At 39.3% G+C, this 18,616-nt stretch overlaps 3 protein-coding genes across 4 annotated transcripts in view; 2 read left to right on the top strand and 1 right to left on the bottom strand.

Annotated features, from left to right (window-relative positions):
• The first annotated feature begins 1,387 nt into the window (after positions 1-1,387).
• On the top strand, positions 1,388-4,221 carry pxmp4 (peroxisomal membrane protein 4). Its single transcript, XM_044023055.1, has 4 exons — positions 1,388-1,534; positions 2,120-2,182; positions 2,261-2,459; positions 2,581-4,221. The coding sequence occupies exons 1-4, from the start codon at positions 1,422-1,424 to the stop codon at positions 2,848-2,850; spliced, it is 645 nt and encodes a 214-aa protein (XP_043878990.1). The 5' UTR covers positions 1,388-1,421; the 3' UTR covers positions 2,851-4,221.
• Positions 4,222-6,849: 2,628 nt separating this feature from the next.
• tgm5l (transglutaminase 5, like) lies at positions 6,850-11,606 on the top strand. Its single transcript, XM_044024569.1, has 14 exons — positions 6,850-6,888; positions 6,987-7,169; positions 7,256-7,489; positions 7,668-7,786; positions 8,167-8,295; positions 8,561-8,738; positions 8,863-8,998; positions 9,095-9,198; positions 9,306-9,545; positions 9,646-9,705; positions 9,799-10,011; positions 10,118-10,275; positions 10,771-10,907; positions 11,370-11,606. The coding sequence occupies exons 1-14, from the start codon at positions 6,882-6,884 to the stop codon at positions 11,521-11,523; spliced, it is 2,052 nt and encodes a 683-aa protein (XP_043880504.1). The 5' UTR covers positions 6,850-6,881; the 3' UTR covers positions 11,524-11,606.
• Positions 11,607-12,371: 765 nt separating this feature from the next.
• eya2 (EYA transcriptional coactivator and phosphatase 2) overlaps positions 12,372-18,616 on the bottom strand; it is a 29,024-nt gene continuing 22,779 nt past the window's right edge. For both annotated transcript variants that reach the window (XM_044024570.1, XM_044024571.1), the window contains exons 10-15: positions 17,024-17,082; positions 16,479-16,639; positions 15,805-15,919; positions 13,674-13,795; positions 13,462-13,562; positions 12,372-13,106 (exon numbers count right to left, since the gene is read on the bottom strand). In XM_044024570.1, the coding sequence (XP_043880505.1) occupies positions 13,026-13,106; positions 13,462-13,562; positions 13,674-13,795; positions 15,805-15,919; positions 16,479-16,639; positions 17,024-17,082 (639 nt within the window). In that variant the 3' untranslated portion in view covers positions 12,372-13,025. The remainder of the gene's footprint in view (positions 13,107-13,461; positions 13,563-13,673; positions 13,796-15,804; positions 15,920-16,478; positions 16,640-17,023; positions 17,083-18,616) is intronic.

Below are 18,616 nucleotides of genomic sequence, written 5' to 3'. Positions count from 1 at the left end.
ACAGAGACGGTCTACCATAGCTTTTTTTTTGCAAAGATCAAGGATGATCAGTAATTAAACACATTAACTGTCACTGTTTGACTTGTATAATGTAAACAAGTAAAAATTTAGTGATATTTTATCATTGAAAATATATTCACAGATTTGTCCTCTTAAGCAGTTTTTTTTTGTAAGGAAACCAGGTCTTAATATTTCTTAGAGATGTTTCACTCATCACTGCTGTTTCAAATGTTTTATTAACAGGGCAAAGATACTAGGTTGTTCTGTTTGTAGACAGTATTGTCTCGTGTTCTTACTGTGTATTCCTATGTCTTCTTTGCTTAATATGAGGAGAGCCAAATTTATTAATTGTAATGTGATCTTTTTAATGACTCAAAGTCAGTAGTGTGATTATATGGTGTGGTGTGGTGCATCATTGCAGGCTATAATATAAAAATGTATCCCAGATGATTGAAAATGTGTAATTACGACTAAGTTCCACTAACGGTTCACATTAGTTTACAGGAAAAAAAAAAATGAAGGCAAGGAAGTTTTTTTATACAGTTTTATTTGGCTGGTAATGAATAAAATGCTGGTTGTTCTTACTGACTGAAGCTCTTCTTGCTCCAGATTGGCAGTAATTGAATGCACATATGCATACATGTACAGCATTTGGTGTGTTCTTACTGGTATACTGACTTACTGCTTTCATTGCTTTTTTTTATGCAGACCATAAAGCAAATAAAACCTTGATTTAAAAAGAAAAAAAAATGTTGAATATGTTTAACCGATTACAACTAATGATGTAGCACATTGACCCACCAAACTGACTGAATTAACCACTTCACTGTTGAATCACTGCTGTGTTTCAAATAATTTGGCAGTTACATGTTAATAATTATGCAAAGTAGTGGTTTAGTTGTTCTGATTGCATTGTAAATCATGATGAGGATGCTTCATTTTCCTATTATTTTTTTTTGAATCTCTCTAACTCTTTTCTAATCCGTGGAAATCAGTGGTAGAATACTATTTATTTTGAAAATTGGTTTCATGTAAGAATGAACTGGATTGATTGTAATAAAAATGATTTTAATACTGGGCCCCTGCAGGTGATTTACCATATTTGTTATTTGTGTTTGTATTTTGCTCCTGAATAAACATAAGGTTACAATTGTTATTCATATTGTCCTCTGACAATATGAAGGCTAGGTTATGCTTTCTCAAACAAATACTAGGTCAAAATCTATATATTGTTTCTACATGTATCTTTATAGATTACATTTCCATTTAAAAACATTACATTTTTTAGATAATCTTTCAAATCTTTGTTTGACCCGTGAGCACATATGGTAGGAACCAATACTCCGTCGGGGAGACCTTTCGCTGTGACACAACGCCGTGTGCGTCGTGATTTTGTGTTCGCCGACTGAGCGATTGAAGCCATGGCAGCTCCTGATCTGCTGAAAACTCTTCTGTTCACTATCAATAATCTTCTGCAGCAGGAAAAACATAAAGCGGCTCTGGCGGTTTTGAAGGGATTCCGAAACGGCGTCGTGTGAGTGAACAAATGCAATAAACAAACAAACAAGACGTAACGAATCAAAGTGTAGCACTGTTCACCTGTCAAACGACACTCCCACTGCTACTGTTGCTGCAATAGTAACTATACAGCAGGAAGGACATTATTATTTTAACGTACACATCAGCAGCGATTATTCTGTTCTGAAAGAGTTCAGTCTTATTCAATTAATACATGTATTATGTAGTGTTAGTTGTATTTCCTACGTTTATAGCTTGAATATGCACCTGCAGCATTAACAAAGCCAGTTTACCGAAGTTTAAGGTTAGCTTTATTGTCATTCAGCTTGTTTAAAACATGATGAACATTATTTGTCAACAGAAATAGATGTGCAATAAATAACTAAATCAATAGTAATAACTTCAGAGCATAATAAATACTAAATTAAACCTAGTTAAACATAGTTTCACTGAGCAGCATGTTAGTTTTTTTTGTTTTTTTTTAAGTTAATCTAGTCAATTCTATCAGAGAAAGTGCAGAGGACACCTTTTAAGGCAAGGAGTTCACTGAGTTAATTAGCCTCATCAACAGTTATTGATGATGTATATGTATATTTCACAGATATGGGGCTAAAATCAGAGCACCACATGCCTTGGTGATGACATTTCTCTTCAGAAGTGGCAGGTAAGACTGCAGTAAGAATTGACATGATGATGGCATGCAGTTCCCACTGACTTCCGAATGTTTTCTTCCCCGTGATAGTTTGAAGGACAAGCTTAGAGCCATTTTGAAGGCAACTTACACCCATTCCCGCAACCTGGCATACTTTGTGTTCACATACAAAGGACTTCAGGCCTTGCAGCAGAAGATGCAGGGAAAGAGTTTGCAGTCTCACTCCTTTCTAGCTGCCTGTGTTGGTGGATGGTTAGTGTTCGGCGATAACAACAGCATCAATAGCCAGGTATGACAGGCCTGTAACCAAAAAGAAATCCTCCATTTTTTTTACATTAAGACACTTAAGTTTGTACATTATCTGGTGAATGTGTTATGTCCTTACTCATTTATCTTTTCTTTTGCCTTAGATCAACATGTACTTGCTGTCCAGGATCCTGTTTGCCCTGTCTAAACTGGCTGTAGAGAAAGGATTTATCCCCCGGCCTAAACACGACCCTTTCCCACTCTTTGCCACCCTTGTGTGGGGCATCGTTCTGTGGCTGTTTGAGTATTACCCACACACCCTCCAGCCCTCACTACAGTCCTCCATGAACTACCTCTACCATGACAGCAATGTGTGGCACGACATAACAGACTTCCTTGTTTATAACAAGCCAAGGACTCCTGCTCCTAACTGAAGCTTTGTATTTATTCTAGTATGGTGTTCGCCCAAGTACAATAATACATTAATATATGTTATTGTTAGATTTTTAAGAAAGGACCTGATTCAGCACCATCGAACAGTCTCATGTAAGTGCAATGAGGACACACAAATTAAACAAATCAGAGTAGTGAAATAAAACAAATTGAATAACAAAAAAAAAATTACATTTATGGTGTTTATAGAAAAAAAAAACAAGAACATGAATGAATGAATTAAATAAATAAACTGATCTAAAGCAAGAAAGTCATGGACCATTTTAATAAAAAGGATGCCTCACTGTTAGTCTGTGCTGGAACCCTCTACTTGAAGATCTTAAGGTTTTCAATGGTTTGTGGGACAGAAGCAAGTAAAAGGATCTCAAATGTATTAATGAAGCAGAGAGGAACACACGGGCAGAGAGTTTAAGGACTCGTTCAGACCTGGTTATCGTCATCATTTCTGAGTGAGACAGCATTAACTACAGCTGTTTACACCTGACATTAAAATGCATCATGGATGAATCTCCCATGACCACATGCAGTCAGATTTAGCTTCTCTCACTTGATTCAAAATTCACACTAACACTATGATACAGCGAGTCAGACTGTACAGATGGGTCCATTGTTAGTGTGTTTATGTTTGCTGGTGTGTGTGTGTGTGTGCGCAGGCAAGTTACAGGTGCTGAGGAGGACTTAAATGAAATGACTACTCAATGAAAACAGGAAGCAGGATCTTAACTATTAGAAAAAAGAAACCATATAAAGATCAGAATGTGTTAAGAATGAATCATCATCATTCAAACCTGTGCTTTCTGAATGGGGCCTTAAACTTGTATAATTCTGGTCTTAGTTTTAGATTTAAAACGATTGTAGTTGAGAAATACATGATGCTCTTTTCATGGTGGAACATCACAATACAATATTCAGTCCTGCAGAAGTGAGAGGTGTCTGCGTCTTGTATTACCAGAAGAGGAATATTAACAATATTCCAGGGTTTTTGAATGTTGGCTTTATTGTTTGATTATAGCCTGAAGTACTATGGTAAAATGTTTTGATTCAACTCTCTGTCTTGGGTTAGTGTTGTTTGTCTTGTGTCTTGTTTGACACTGAATATCCACTAAGGAATACACCAGCACCATGTCACTATTGTTATTTGACAAAAAACAACTTCAAATTCCGATGTCGTTACTTGATAATTTTACTTTGATTGTGTGAACTTTGATTTTTACAAGTGTATCAGTAAATGGAAAACAAAAAACGTTTGATGCGATCTGTTTTCAACGTGCAGGGGCACAATTATGTTAATATCAGCAATACGACTATCAACCAATTTGGTTAAATAATAAAAACATCTGCAGTCTTTTGTATAATATGTACTGAACACTGAACAACAGCCATTTGCATGCAACACTGAGCATCAAACACAAGGCGACGAAGATTGTTCATTGTTGTGGTTTAGCCTGTGACTCACATGTACTGTGTTCACCTTCAATAACCAGAGACACCCTCATTCCTCAGGAATCTTCAGTAAGACGAGACATCAAACTACTCCCTGCTGCACCTCTGCAAAAGTTCATTTTGCTCATGTGCATGTGATTAAGTTGGTTTAAAAGGCGCGAGGTGTGCTTTTATTCTAATTTTCAATAACACCTAAATAAGTGTTTTAGTCATGCATCTCACCCGTTGCTAATTCCTGTTTAATTAATCACGGTAGAGAATCTGTTGGAATTGATACACACATCACGTGTCTAAACACACGTGGTCATGTAACCTCATTCAAAATAAAACACGTACACGATTCCTCGATGTAGATTTACTATTTTTGATTAGGAGTAGTGAAAAGATATGCATTGCATTTACTGTACTCCAAATATTGGTATCAGTTTTATTACATACCAATTTCTGCCTCTATGTCAGTCAGAGGGAAATATTCTTCATATAACACCTTATTTGAAAGCCCTTTTTACTGAAAAATAAAAGCTTAGCATAAAGATATATGACCAGTGTACAATATATGATGGGGTGTCACTGAATAAACCAAGAGTATCGAAAGCACAAAAACCAAAACAAACCTCAACATCCTGCAACATCTGACTTCTGCTTACACTCACAAGTTCCTTTACTCTAATGCATATTCAATTCTAAAGGTTGAACTTGTTCTTTGTGGAACACAAAGGATGTTAAAACGATTGAAGCAGTTTGTCGTAAGCTACAAATGAGCACAGAACAAAGCTCTAAAACCTCACATCACATTGTTATTTAATCCCGACTATAAACTGAATAAAACTACGCGTGAGCCGACACTGACAGGATAGTAAAACCCTCCAGTCCTTCACCACCATCATGTGACCCTGATGTGAATGGGGGCTGCACATTTTCAAAGTTAGTCGTTAAACAGAGGTAAAAGGCTGTATTTGACCCAACATCACTCATAAGAATCTGAACTCCCATTTTGAGTGACTGTTGTCTCCCTGTTGACGTTTTGAAAATGAAGCTCAGAAGTGTCACCTGTAACCTAGATCTTATCAGGTGATACCAGCTGACAGTCACACTATTGTCCACCCATATGTGCCAATACATCATCAAAACTAGCTAATGAGACCATTAACTCCTCTGTAGAAGGTTTACTGATTGATGTTATAAATCAAGTGAGAAGTAGGTTCATTTTTCATAGACTTCCATTCAAATGAACTCCTTTTTGCAACAATCAATGTATTTTAACAACTACATCCACTTTTTCAGTCTGGTCTATGTATCGGACTCATATATGTATCTGTAGGGGTTCAAGGTTTTGATATCATTGTCAATATTGGATGCAAAATACTTAGTGGCTCTGTGAGGCTCTACTCATTGACCTTGACCTGATGCTGGCACCAGAGGGGAAGATAGACGATCACTAAAAACATTAATCCCGAAGGGAACATGGATATTTAATGGTAATCACCATCAATAATTACAGTAAATAAATGCCAACCTCTTTGAGATGCCACAATTCCCACTGGGAACCATGTATGTCTGTAAAACAGTGCATCCAATAGTTGTTGGGATACAGTATTTAGTCCAAATCAGAGTAATGGACGAACCAGTGGATACTTTCACACAACATCGTGTCTCAAACAACCCCACAGCTAAAATGGTCCATAAATCAACAGATATTTGTCCTTAAAATGTGTTCTGATGAATTATATTTCATTCAGCGATATTCAGTGATGGCCCCTGATGCAACACAAAGACTCAACTGTTTAAAGGGAATGATGGAATACACAAGTATATTAAATCTGAGATTAGTCACGACAACAAATAACAACAAACTATAATAATAAAAAAAGAGTTAAAATTATGAAAATGTGGGCAAATCTGAGGTACAGAAGACCGTCCTGTGTGCCTCATGAAGGTACAGATGCCTCACTTGAGACAAAGGTTAATTTATTCCCATGGCAGTAACTCAGAAGAACAAAGTGAAATAGCTATGTGAGATTCAGAAGAAGATGTGGATTCTAGAGAAAGTGAGAAAGTATGAATCAGCTGACCACTGTGGTTAACCGTTGTGTAATTCTTATTAATTCTAATCTTTTTTATCCACTGTGAACTGTGAGGATTTGGATCTAGGCTGCTGAATATCTTTATTATTTTCTTATTGTTTTTAATATTATAATATAATATATTCTGTAATGTCATGTACATTTAAAATAATTAAAAAAAAATCTTATTTGACTAACCCTTGCGTCACATTTTGCTCTCACATAATCTTTCACAAGAGCTTTGTTCACCATCTCACCTCATGATCCTGTTGAACTGGGTGAAACTAATTACTCACGTACAAGACCCACCTCATCCACGAAAGTATGTACGAGTGTACAAGGTGGAGCGTTCCACGTTTTGTTACACATGGCCTGTGGCGCTTAGCAACATGCCACTCTCACCAGCCAGCATGTGGGAGTGGCAGAGGTACGGGTATATAATCCTGTGGAGGGAAACAAAAAGGACACTTTTACCACTGCTCCCAAACAGAATCAGTCAATAACAAATGGAAGGTGAGCGTTTTCTTCTGTTTCTCGTGGATACACTTGTAGAGTGACATTTGAAGTATAGTGCCAGCTGACTGATAAATGCATGTCTTCCTTGCTTTCAGACTTGTCAATCAAAAATGTCAACCTGGAAAAATCCGAAAACCTGCAGAGACACAGGACAGAGGGATTCTGCAGCTCCAAGAGCCTGGTGGTGCGGCGAGGAGCCCCGTTCAGGATCAGCCTGCAGCTGCAGGGCCGACCATTCAACCCCCACATCGACTTTCTGAGTGTCAAAATTTTACTAGGTACTAGTCTACATTTTTTTATTTTTATGAGTCAATGACCCAGTCAGAACCATTGTTTAAACTTCTCTTTTTTCCTCTCTCCCAAGGCCGCCTTTATGTTTCAATGCCAGTCTCTTTCTCCAAGAAAGTCTCTCCCACCAAATGGACAGCGTACATGGAGTCAAAGGACTTGGATTTCCAGAATCCCTCCATCTTCATCTCTACTCCCGCCTCTGCCTCAGTGGGATGCTACAGGTTTCAGCTGCGTGTGTTTACTCAGGGTGGCAAGAGGAAGGCCGCTCTCGGCAGATTCATCCTGCTCTGCAATCCTTGGTGTCGTGGTATGTGAAGCTAAAAAGAAATCAATTTATCCTTTGCACTACAATGGTATATAGACGGACGAGATGAAGTTGGCCTGCAGCCATGAATGCATTTTCAAACGATAAATGTGATTATATGAGCTCAATGTCAGCTTTAGGTTTGTTCCATTTTAATGTTGATGTATTTATTTGTCTGCAGAGGATGCAGTTCATATTCCCTTTGAGGACCAGAGAGAGGAATATGTCCAGAATGACTCTGGGTTATTGTTCATGGGGACAGCGATGAACCTCGTGTCAAGACCATGGTCCTTTGATCAGGTATGGAAATGATTATTACCTTATTATTATTATTATTATTGTTATAATACAATCTTTTGAACTCAAACCTGTATTTACTGCTGTGTTACTTCATAAAAATATTGCTTTAAGTTTAAAAAATCTTAAGTATCAAAGTTGATATATTATCTCTAATATACTTTATATATTAGAGATAATAATTTTCTTTTTTCCGCATTCATATTGCGTCTTATACATTTCGGTGGAAGCAAATTTGCAAACAAACTCTCCCACCTCTAAACGCGACCTCAAATAACTCACACCAGTCACTGCATGTAGGTCTTTGGATACCATTCAAATGTCGTTGGTTAATGTTAATTTAAATTTTAATTGCATCTCTTCTTGTCTTTCTTCCTGCAAAGTATGAGCCTGGCGTCCTGGAGTCATGCCTGAGTCTGCTGCAAGTCAGCCCTCAGCACCAAAAGAGCCGACGAGAGGACTATTTGAAACGATTCGACCCCGTCTACATCAGCCGGGTCGTGTCTGCCATGGTGAGTAAACCTGCAGCCCAGCATTAAAACTTCAAGATACGTATAAATCCCTCTCTCGTGACAGTGTTTTTATTTACTTTGCGTGACAGCATGAGTGGCAGTGTTGCTCATAAAGACTAGTTATAGCTTGACGTGCATGAACTGGGTGTGCTTCCCTTTGTAAAGATGAAAACACCTCAGGCAAAGTTCTGGAAAGGAACAGTTGCACGCAGGGATGTGGGAACTGAAGTGCACAGATAGAAAGTGACATGTGTTTTGTTTTTAGATCAACTCAGAAGATGACCGTGGAGTTCTGAAAGGGAACTGGTCGGGAGACTTCAAACAAGGAGTGAATCCCACCATGTGGACGGGGAGTGGGGACATCTTGAGTCAGTGGACAAAGTCCGGTTACAAACCAGTCAAGTATGGGCAGTGCTGGGTGTTTGCTGCCGTCATGTGCACAGGTGATTCTAAGTGGGAATCAATAATTGATAACCAACAGCAGTCGTGGCCTGTGTCATGTTTTCCATTGTGCCATGAGCAGACATATTCATTAGTGTGTCTGTGTGTTCTGATTACGTCCTTCAGTCATGAGAGTTCTTGGCATTCCTTGCCGCGTTGTCACCAACTTCAACTCGGCTCACGACACCAATGGCAACCTGGTGCTGGAGGAATACTACAACGAAAAGGGAGAGAAGCTGAAGATCAGCAAAGACAGCTTATGGTGAGTGGTAAATATTTCTTACTTTCATGGTGCATTTAGTGACAGACTATTTTAATGTCTCATGCTGAGTAATACATTATTTTTTTTTCTTAACAGGAACTTCCATGTCTGGGTGGAATGCTGGATGACTCGTAAGGATTTAGTATCTGGGATGGATGGATGGCAGGTTCTGGACCCAACCCCTCAGAACAGGAGTGGAGGTGTGTGTTTGTTACGAGTTTCTTATTTGTTGTTCAGTTGCTTTTGATCTTGTGTTCAAGACATGACGCATTTTTCAAAATTCTTATTTTTTTCTATTTCATCCCAGGCGTGTTCTGCTGTGGCCCGTCGCCGGTCAAGGCCATCAAGGAGCGCCGCATGGACCTGTATTATGACATCCCCTTTGTTTATGCTGAGGTGAACGCCGACATTCACACAATCATAATGAGCGAGGGTCGCGTGCTTAGCCTCAACAAAGACACGGAGAGAGTCGGATCCCTCATCTGCACCAAAGTCATTGGTTTCCCCAGACTTCAGAACATCACAGGAGACTACAAATACATCAAAAGTATGATCCAGTAGATCCATGTCCAGCTGTTTCTGACAATTCACCCCAATGTTTACCAAAGTTACTTTGCTCACATCGTCTGTTTCTCTTCATGAAATAGGCCCAACTTCAACAATCTCATCGAGAAGCTCCACATCAGACGACTCGACATTAAGACGGGGTAAGTTTTTGATATTTTAATTCAGTAGTGAGAGTTATCAGTTATTCAAACGTGCATTATCTCACACGCTGGATATCCTCATATTTTATTCAGCAAGCGCATCCAAAGGAGTATTAGTCTCTCTGACCCTGGATAAAGCTCCTGTCGCTGGAGAGCCCATCTGCTTCACAGTGAAAGTCATGAACAAACAGAACCATACCAAGTTAATGAAGGTGAATATCAACGCTCAGGCTAAAGAATACAACCACTCCCCCTCAGACACCTTCTGGGAAACCAATGGCATCATACAGCTTGAACCAATGGAAGGTAAGTCTGGTCTAAAATCTTTCACATCTGCTCTGCCACTTATGCTTTATCGTAGAATGAATTTGACGATGAATGTCACAAACGTTCTTCTCGCTCTTCATTTCAGTCAAAGTTGTGACCAAGCAGATCGCGCCGGCTCAGTATGAGGATGTGATCGGAGACGACCTGATCAACCTTGCAGTAGTCCTGGAAGACATGGCCACGCACAAGTGGGTTCTGGCCTCAGAGGAGTTCAATATTGCCAGCCCACAGCTCACCATACAGGTAGATTTTCTGACTGTTTGTCACCCAATAGATTTAGATTAGACTTTAAATGTTAACATGCAGTCTCCTCATGTTTACAAAATCCTAACCTTTGCATACAAAATACGTCATGCCAGTCAGTTACAGTAGATGGAAAATGTAACATTAACCTTTCCAATATAATAGTATAGCAACAATGTATATGTATATGTATATATATATATATATATATATATATATATATATATATATATATATATATATATATATGTATGTATGTATATATGTATATATATATATATATATATATATATATATATATATATATATATATATATATATATATATATATATATATATATATATATATACATATATATATATATATATATATATATGTTAATTTTATAGATAATATCCAATAGCCTAATGGAGAATGTATGTGATATTTGCACACTTGTGTTGTTTGGGGAGCAAGGTCATTTCTTTCCTCACTAAAACCCATTTCTCCTTCAGATTGCAGATGAAGACTCCGTTGTGGCCAACAAGGAGCAAACTGCCACCGTGAGCTTCACCAACACGTTTTCTCACATGGTGGGTGGAGTACTGACGGTTGCCGGAGCTGGGCTGATCCCGGGCAAGATTAACTTTAGGTAACAATGATGTTTTAAATTGTGTACATGTTGAATGTGCGATGTGGCACACACACACACACACAATGATTTTATAAACAAACATGGCTGCAACATGAATAGGTGAAGGGATGGTCAAACAAAGGAATGCCACCGTGCAGTACAAAGTGTCTTGGTGGAATGTAGGCTTGTTAGGACTTGAGCACTGACTGGAGCTTTTGTATCCACTCTTTTTCTTTCACTTACTCTTTGAGTGCACCTTTTATTACTGTTTCATTTACATGAAGCTTTAGGGTGTGGTCTATATTTGCTATACTCTGACATAGGAAATTATTGGTGGCCTCTCTCTAGTTCGCCCCAAAATCAATAAGCTTATTGGTCTGGACAATCAGTTCAATCACTTTGGAACAATTGCCACAGCAGTTGCACAGCTTTTATGTTCTGGAATCTAATCATTTATATTTTCTCTGTGTCTTCGTGCAGGATATTACCACTGCGAGCAGGGGGAAAAGTGGAGCAACGCATCAGTTTCATCCCCAGCGTAACGGGAACAAAGATGCTGCAGGCGAGCCTGTCACTGATGAACGTCAACTCCACAATCAGAGGCTTTAAGATGGTCCGAGTCAACAGAGCTTAGATCCCTTTATTCCTACTTTTGCTCACGCTTCAGCAAAAAATGTTACATTTCTCATATAATTGTGATACAGAGTGTTTGTGCCGCATCATTTGTTTTTATTTGTAACGACCAGGTCTGTTAATGTACATGATTTGAATGTGAATTTAAATGCTATATATAGTGCATGTACATATATATACATATATATATACATTTATTTATTTATTTGAGCCATTAAAGTCAACCCAATTACTTGAAAAAATCAGTGTGAGCTTTGATGCAATATTGTGCTTTTAAAAATAAAATAAAAACGTTGTTAAAATAAATGTACTGTCACATTTTCCAACAAGTCCATTCATGTGGGTTGATGTTATTGCAGTTCTGTCAATGCCCAGAGGAGGGAAACCTTCCCTCAACAAATGAAAGAAAGGGTCACTTTGGGTCAGCATTCATTTCACACTCACTTTGCCTCGATAAATGCCTCCAGCATTTCAGAGAACCTTCAATTAAACACAACTCGGCTTTCCCCACAAGGCAATTAATTTATCTTTATTAATCTATTTTCACTCTTTCAAAACAAATCAAAAATAAAGCTTTATATACAAATCATTGCTAAGCTGACAGGCAGTGTAATTCGCACATGCACGATCATACCAGTTCATCTATATTACAAACAGGTTATTATGAGGAAACTAAACAGGGGACAGAAAAAAGAAGCATGATAACGTGGACACATATACAACCCAGAAACAATAGTAAGAACTTGAGCACTAGTCTACAATACAGTATCTTTAAGACGACATCTTGTCCATACACTTTACAAGAGCAGATGTTTGGTCTTTGAAGGGGATTTTTTTTATTTTTATTTCTTTATGTAAAGATCCCAAACTATATTCTATACCTCATTGTTTTGTAGAATAAATAGCTCACATTTCATTGACAAACATTTTCACTAGCCTCTTACTACGTGGAGTATGTTACTGTCTATTTGATATATATAAAAAAAAACAATTTTAAAATTATAGTGAAGGAAATGTATCCCATGCATCTTGTAACTTGTAATTAACATTGAAGTTTTGGCTAGTGAAAAAAAACAAAAGAAACCGAGATAAGCCTCATAACAAAATACGTAGACATACCCACTGTGCTCACTTAACGGGATGCAAGATTTGGTTTTCAGTGCAACATTTGTTGTGTCTATGAGTTGGTCACCAAAAAACATGAGATGATCTGAATCAAAATAAAAAAACCTTTTGGTGTTAATTATAAAGCTTTGGTCCCTTATTATTTTTTTTTACTTTGGTCTAGTATATTTGGCTGAATGTTTATGTGTCGGAGAAACACTGCAGCCTCGCCTCGAAATCCACACAGGTCCTTTGACAGTGGTGAGACACTGTACGCCTCGGCGCTCCCTCCAAACAGTAATACTGACTCTGCATCAGTCTCTGGGGGCGACTCCACCCCTCTAGCTGCAGTCAGGTATTCAGGATGGTTTCATGATTGAGTGTGGTGACTGGCGCCACCTAGAGGTAGTCCAGCTCCAGTGCATGGCTCAGAGCTTCCAGGTCTGCCCGACATGACACCCTCCAGAAAGGCATGTTCTTCTGAGAAAACAAAAATGAAATCAAAATTAAAATGAAATACGGCCCTAATGTAAATCATAAGAAATAGGTGCACACTTTTCGGTGCTCCCCCTGATGCAATGCAGATGTGAAATTCAGACTGGCTCAGAGGGGGGTCTGTACTATGCGACAGTGTTCATATGAATAATATGTTGCACTACAATGTGTTTGCGCCAAATCCAGGACAAATTAACACTTTAATGTTAAGATTATTAACAAAAAAAAAAAAAACAGAGGCAAGGGAAGCTGCAGAAATTGAGTCTTTTAGGGTTAACTGATTAGATGTGGCCCATTTCTCTGCAGTCACAGTCATAAAAAACATCAGATTGAGTTATACCTTCTTGGCCACGGTCTCTTCTTCGGCGCCATCTCCTATTACCACGTACACTGCTCGCCGACCAAATCTCTGAGAAACGCGCTCAAAACAGCTCTCTTTGCCTTTGAAAGGGAGAGAAAACCAGAGGGTGAATGTTTAAATCTCAGACGACTAAGAGGAGACTCTCTGGATGATTATGATTATCATCTTTCTTTCTAAGAAGTTTTCCTTACCTGTCTTGGTGGCACTGTATATATTCTCTATAGGGAAGGCCGAGCCCAGGCCGTACAGTAGCACCTTGGAGAGGGCGGGGATGAGTTGGGTGGTGGTCACCAACACGTTCACACAGTTTGGCCTGGAACGGGACAGACGTGTTAATATTAGAGGCCAAGTTATGATGAGTGGTGGAAAGTACAGTATCGACAGTCAGTCAAGCATGTATGTGCGTTACGTCTTTCATTTCATGTCACCCTGTACTTCCTTTTCAGTACATTTCTAATGTTTATACTCTGTTACACTTACTTAACACCTCTTTTTGGGGTCCCTGTTCGAAAATGAAATGCCCAAACTAAATAGAGTGTATCTCTGCAATTACAAGCTCTATGTGAATTATCTTGGTCTCAAAATAAAGATAACACTTGTGAGATTCCAGAAGTGTAAGTTTCACTGTAGCTACCACTGTGCCAGAGTAAATGCAGATGGGACCCACAATAAGAGAAGAGAAAGAAATATTGCATTTTAAAATAAATATCACCTTTAAAAATGTGCATTAGGAGCTTGAAATTACAGAGGTTTTAGTGAAGAGATGCAAGTTTGGCACTATCTATGCCATTTAAGATTACTGGTAAAAAATTATTAAACCCATTTAATTTTACTTACATGTCACTATGGTCTAATAAAAACTTGTTTTGATTTAAAAAATAAAAAATGATTAAAAATCAATATATTTGGGGCATTTTTCTCTGGAGCGTCAGAGACAACTCAGCCTGTTGCCACCTCCTCAGTAAGGATAGTCGCTATTGGCTGTCCTAAAAGTCGCTAGAAGTCGCTAAATTACGTCATCGCCTAATTTATAATAATAATTGACAATATGCCTGATACAACCGCATGTGCGCCGTGAGACAGTACAGATATCACATATGTTATGTCTGATGCAGTGATTTATTTTTGTGTGAGACACATTCACATTTAAAGGGAGGTGGCCATGCGCATGCGCGACTCATTAGCAGCCTGGACGCGGAGTGCTGAGGGTCTCCCCTCTGCTCTGAGCGCAGGCTGGGACTGCTGCGGACGCTACTGTGAGACTGACCGCCTGCGAGTGCTTTGGGAGGGGATCCCGGGCCGGCAGCACCCGCTGCTTGTTGAGCACAGTAACTGCAGAGTGATACGTGCTTTCACACGAGAGTCTACAAACACCACAAAAGTCTCCAATAACACCAGAAAAACTCGCTAGATTTATCGCTAGTCGCTTTTGACAAAAAAAAGTCGCTAGGAAGCGTTGGAAAGTCGCCAGATTTAGCGACAAAGTCGCCAAGTTGGCGACACTGCCAGGGCCACAGCTCCGGCTGTGATTGGCCAATCTGGGTGATTGACAGCTCGTTTTAATCATCAAAGCCAATAGGATCTGTTCGCACGTCAGAAGGACGGACATTCGGACATTCGCACTCCAATCAAAACAAGCTAATGGCCGTTTGGAATGACCAATCAGACCAGGAAGAGACCCCAAAGCATGCTGGGAAGTGTAGTCCTTCGTTAGAAGCGACTTTGTTCCGGTGAAAACAGCTTGTTTTGCTCAACAACAAAAGGTAAGACAACATTTCTGGTTGTATTTCTTGAAAGTGAGTTGTTGTTTTAGTCTTATTTTGCGGCTGGATCCGTGAGTTTTGGTCGCAGAGTGATATAAATGGTACCGTTGGAAACGCTACTGTCGAGCAGATATGTTGGTGCGGCTTTTAAATATTTACGCAATTATGGTGTTTTCGGCTCGTGTTGGTTAGATTACTTGGCGTTTAGTCTGGTTTTATGAGCTTTTAGTCGAGTTTCAGAGCTTTCTGTGGCTATGCATTATGTCAATATTTATCAGAGGTAAATGTGCGTGTGATAAATGTGGTGAGTTTTTTTGACCCCAGTACCGGGGGCTTCCGGGAGGAAGAAGCGGTACGTTTCCATATTAGGGGACTTATGGGAATTATGCTATTTCATATTTTAAATGGCCAGTCACTGCAGTATTCTGGTACAGTATCACATAATAATATAATAGGAACAAAATCATAAAATGATTACAATAATTATACTTTTGAGCTGTAATTACTAATAATTATTGATTAGATGTTGTAAATCCAATCCGTTGTAGCATGAACTGACCTGGAGTTGATGAGAGCCAGGGCTTTGAGTGCTTGAGTGAGCCACAGATCAGTCAGGACCTCCATCTCTCGCCTCAGCTGTAACCACTCCTCACGCTTAGGGCTGCCCAGCAAGCCTGTCCATCAAAGAGACGTATGAGTAACACAATAAATGCATACAACGTTACAGAGCCTCGTTCTATCGACAGCACTGTCTGCACTGCAGTCCTCGGACGGACAGCTCTCACTCAACAACCCCGTAGTCAAAACCTCAGAGACACAGTTTTAGTGAAAGCAGCCAGATGGAATCGGCAGTGTCTGTACTCGAGCTCACCTCACACTGAACAACAGCTGACTCATCATCCGAGCTGACAAACAAACCTGCATGTCTGGTTTCTTTAAGCTTCTCTCACCACATTCAGTTAATTGAATCGGTTATACCTCAGTAAATAAAGAGCAGGTGTTTGATCATCAACCAAACTACAAAGTGCGGCTTCAAAATTCAATTTTACCCAATCAAAACACTATTGTTGGATTGTGTAATTGATGTGTTTCAGCTCTTTTATTGAAGGCCTGACAAAGGCAAATACAAGTTACAAGTTAAAGCTCAAAAATATGAGATAATCTATATAATTGTATCTACAGTAATTCCTATATACCGAGTGTTACACTACATGCAAATAAAGAAACACTTACCGCCAACATTAATCTTGTACGTGTTGTAGATCTCCTTGACTCTGCGGTATCTGAAAGCCAGTTTCCTCATCCAGTCCACTCCTCCATGGACTCCTGACCCCAGGCACAGAGAACCAGCCCCTGCTGGGCTCTGGAAGCCGTCCGACCCAAAGTTGTAAGTGCTGCAGGATCACAATATGGGGAAAAGGGCCTTACTTAAAAAGTTGATATAACTTTAGAAATGTTTCAACTTTAGGCCATTCTGCTCTGAACAAGAGGGCAGTGGTTAGCTATGGTGAAACAAGGCACAAAAAATAATGAAAGTTGCCATGAATGAAGCTTTGTTGGTAGGAAATCATGACGTACACACATGCAGCATGAGTAATAATTAAAGAAAACACAACGTAAAGTATTTTTAGCACAGTCTGCCTCTCTGGACTCAGGGAGACAGTGAGAATTATATGCAGATATTGTAAAGAGTGGATAAGTCTGGTTCGCAAGCGACAGTAGAACAGTCAGAGTCTCCTAAAAGAGCTGGAGGTAAAGGAGCCCAGTGGAAGATTTACCTCAGGTCCTGTCCATTGTCGTCTGATGCAACGTCATCAATATGAACCTGGTCACATTCCTGAGGAATTAAAAGGAAAGCGGATATATTGTGAGATTCATTTCAGAGTCGCGCCCTGTACAGGCAGGTCCCTCCTCTTTAGGGGAGACTCTACACTGAGTGATAGCAGATACAATAATAAGGAAAAAAGCTCAAAAACATGACAAGGGGAGAGGAAATTATGTATAAGGCAGAGAGGCATCTGAGAAAAAGGACAGCAAGCCTAGTGCAACCACAAAATTAAAAAGGAAAACCCACCTAGTACATTCAACTCCCTGAATGGTGTTTTGTCTTTGACAAGCGCGTGGTGTGCACATTGTATTTTTGTTTGTTCTTTCTTTCAACCAAACCACACTGGTGCTTAAACATGCGGCAACAGCCAAAACACCTTGAGCTATGCTCTATAATCTTGCTTGACAGCAGTTATTAAAATATAGTAAAATTTTCTCTTTCACATCATCATTGAGTAATATCAATAGAGTGAACACACCACACACGGACACTGCGTTGACTTCCATTCATTTGGACAACCTAAACTAAGTGATATTGCCAACCTTAGCATGCCATTACCACAGTAAAAAGGAATAATTCACCAATTTGCATTTAGCTTGGCTAAGAATTACTAGAATAGGGGTAGTATTTTTCCCAAACTTAGTTTCCCCTGGGTGGAGAAATATCGTCATTCTTTTTTTTGTTACGTGCCCACCAGTGACACTTTTTAGACCCACTCGTAAATGGGGTGGGACCTCATTCCCAAAATGTAAACAGTGTCCGCCATCTTTGCTACCAGTTACACTAAGAGGACCAAGTGTCACTGGTGGGCTCGTAACAAAGAAAAGAATGAAGATATTTCTCAAATGAGGTTGGGAATTTTTCAAAAATACTCCCCCTATTCTAGTAATACAACGCTAAATGCAAATCTGTGAAGTATTCCTTTAAAGCCTCACCCTAAATCTGACCTTAGCCGTACAATTCAAATTTTATCCCAAAACTTAGCCAGTTCCTCAGAAATGAGGATCTCCCGCATTAAGACCGCAGGTGTTGGTCTCATGAGGACTACTGGTCCTGACAAGATTAGTGTTTATATCGGAGAGGTAACAAATACAAGTATGCACACACACACACATATTTGCACTCATATGCATAATGCATTCCTTATCCCCTTAATTTAACCTTAACCATCACAACTACATGCCTAACCCTAACCCTTACCCTAATCTTGTGTGCAGCCCCTTTAAATACAATCTAATCCTCATTCTCATTTGTTTTTGTAATGGAACATTTCAACTACACACTCTGACACTGATTATTCATGCACCAATTACAGTTACGTGATTTTCTTGGCTGTATTGACATGACAGCACTGATAATTCCCTTCACTACTAATGTTAGCCGCTGAAATAAGAGGGACAAGATAATTGTACCACAAGACTAAACAGCAGTTGTCAGCCAACCATTGCTTACAGCTTTCTGAGCCCTGATGACAAAAGAAGGGGTGAAAACCAAGGTTTGCAAATGGCTTTGTTGGCTCCTTTCCCTCTGCTCGACTGCACCT

This window comes from Solea senegalensis, linkage group LG4 (genome assembly GCF_019176455.1).
Source record: "Solea senegalensis isolate Sse05_10M linkage group LG4, IFAPA_SoseM_1, whole genome shotgun sequence".
NCBI lineage: Eukaryota > Metazoa > Chordata > Actinopteri > Pleuronectiformes > Soleidae > Solea > Solea senegalensis.
The sequence above is the reverse complement of the archived record's forward strand: the minus strand, read 5'-3'. Positions and strand labels throughout refer to the sequence as shown.